The sequence below is a fragment of the Passer domesticus genome, chromosome 13, assembly GCF_036417665.1.
Source record: "Passer domesticus isolate bPasDom1 chromosome 13, bPasDom1.hap1, whole genome shotgun sequence".
In the NCBI taxonomy this organism is placed as follows: Eukaryota; Metazoa; Chordata; class Aves; order Passeriformes; family Passeridae; genus Passer; species Passer domesticus.
Genome location: NC_087486.1, coordinates 17608692 through 17609392, shown reverse-complemented (window position 1 = coordinate 17609392; position 701 = coordinate 17608692). Strand labels below are relative to the sequence as shown.

General features: G+C 60.8%; 1 protein-coding gene across 1 annotated transcript; it reads left to right on the top strand.

Annotated features, from left to right (window-relative positions):
- On the top strand, window positions 1-483 carry LOC135280368 (ring-infected erythrocyte surface antigen-like). Its single transcript, XM_064388188.1, has 2 exons — window positions 1-108; window positions 219-483. Exons 1-2 carry the CDS (start codon window positions 85-87, stop codon window positions 423-425), a joined length of 231 nt encoding a protein of 76 aa, XP_064244258.1. The 5' UTR covers window positions 1-84; the 3' UTR covers window positions 426-483.
- The last annotated feature ends 218 nt before the right edge of the window (window positions 484-701 follow it).

Genomic DNA, 701 nt, shown 5'->3' with positions numbered 1-701 from the left:
GCACTCTGCCCGTCAGCACTCAGCTGTTGCTGCTGCTGCCTGGGATTTTCCTGACGCCTGCTCTGGAGCACCAACCCCAGCAGGATGAGCACTGCTGCTCCAGTGGAGGTGCAGTGCCATTCCAGGGAAGTGGCAGCCTGCTTGAGCAGGCTGCAGCCACGTGGCAAAGGATGGTGTGGGACAGGAACCCCACTGTGAGATTTTGCTGTCTCTTGCAGACTATCAGAGACAATGTGGAGGAGATGGAAGTGGACATGGGGCAGAATGAGGATGAAAAGATGGAGGTGGATGTGAAAGAGCAGGTTGAGGACATGGATGTAGATGCGGAGGAAAACATCGAGGACATGGAGGTGGATGAAGAAGAGAACATTGAGGAGATGGAAGTGGACGAGAAGGTTGAGGAGGAGCCCATGGTCCTTGGATGAAGATGGAGCCCCACAAGTAAGACAGGCAGATGCTCCCCATGCCCTGCCCACAGACACAGTGGCTGCCCCGACGCCAGGCTGGGGCTGGGCTGGATGGCCCCGCTCAGGGACACGCTGCCCGCAGGGGGCCTGGATTGTGCTGCCACAAGCACCAGCCCTGGCCTGCCCTGCGCTTGCCTGGGGCCACAGCAGCCCTGCCAGCCCTGTCCCAGCCCCTGGGGCCCAGCTCCCAGCCCAGCTGTGCCCCGTGCTGGCAGCAGAGTCCAGCTTTGCTTC

Bases quoted from the DNA above. Each gene is read 5' to 3' on its own strand.
- LOC135280368 (XM_064388188.1), top strand. From the start codon at position 85: ATGAGCACTGCTGCTCCAGTGGAG. The intron at 109-218 runs GTGCAGTGCCAT...TGTCTCTTGCAG, and splicing joins GCACTGCTGCTCCAGTGGAG to ACTATCAGAGACAATGTGGA.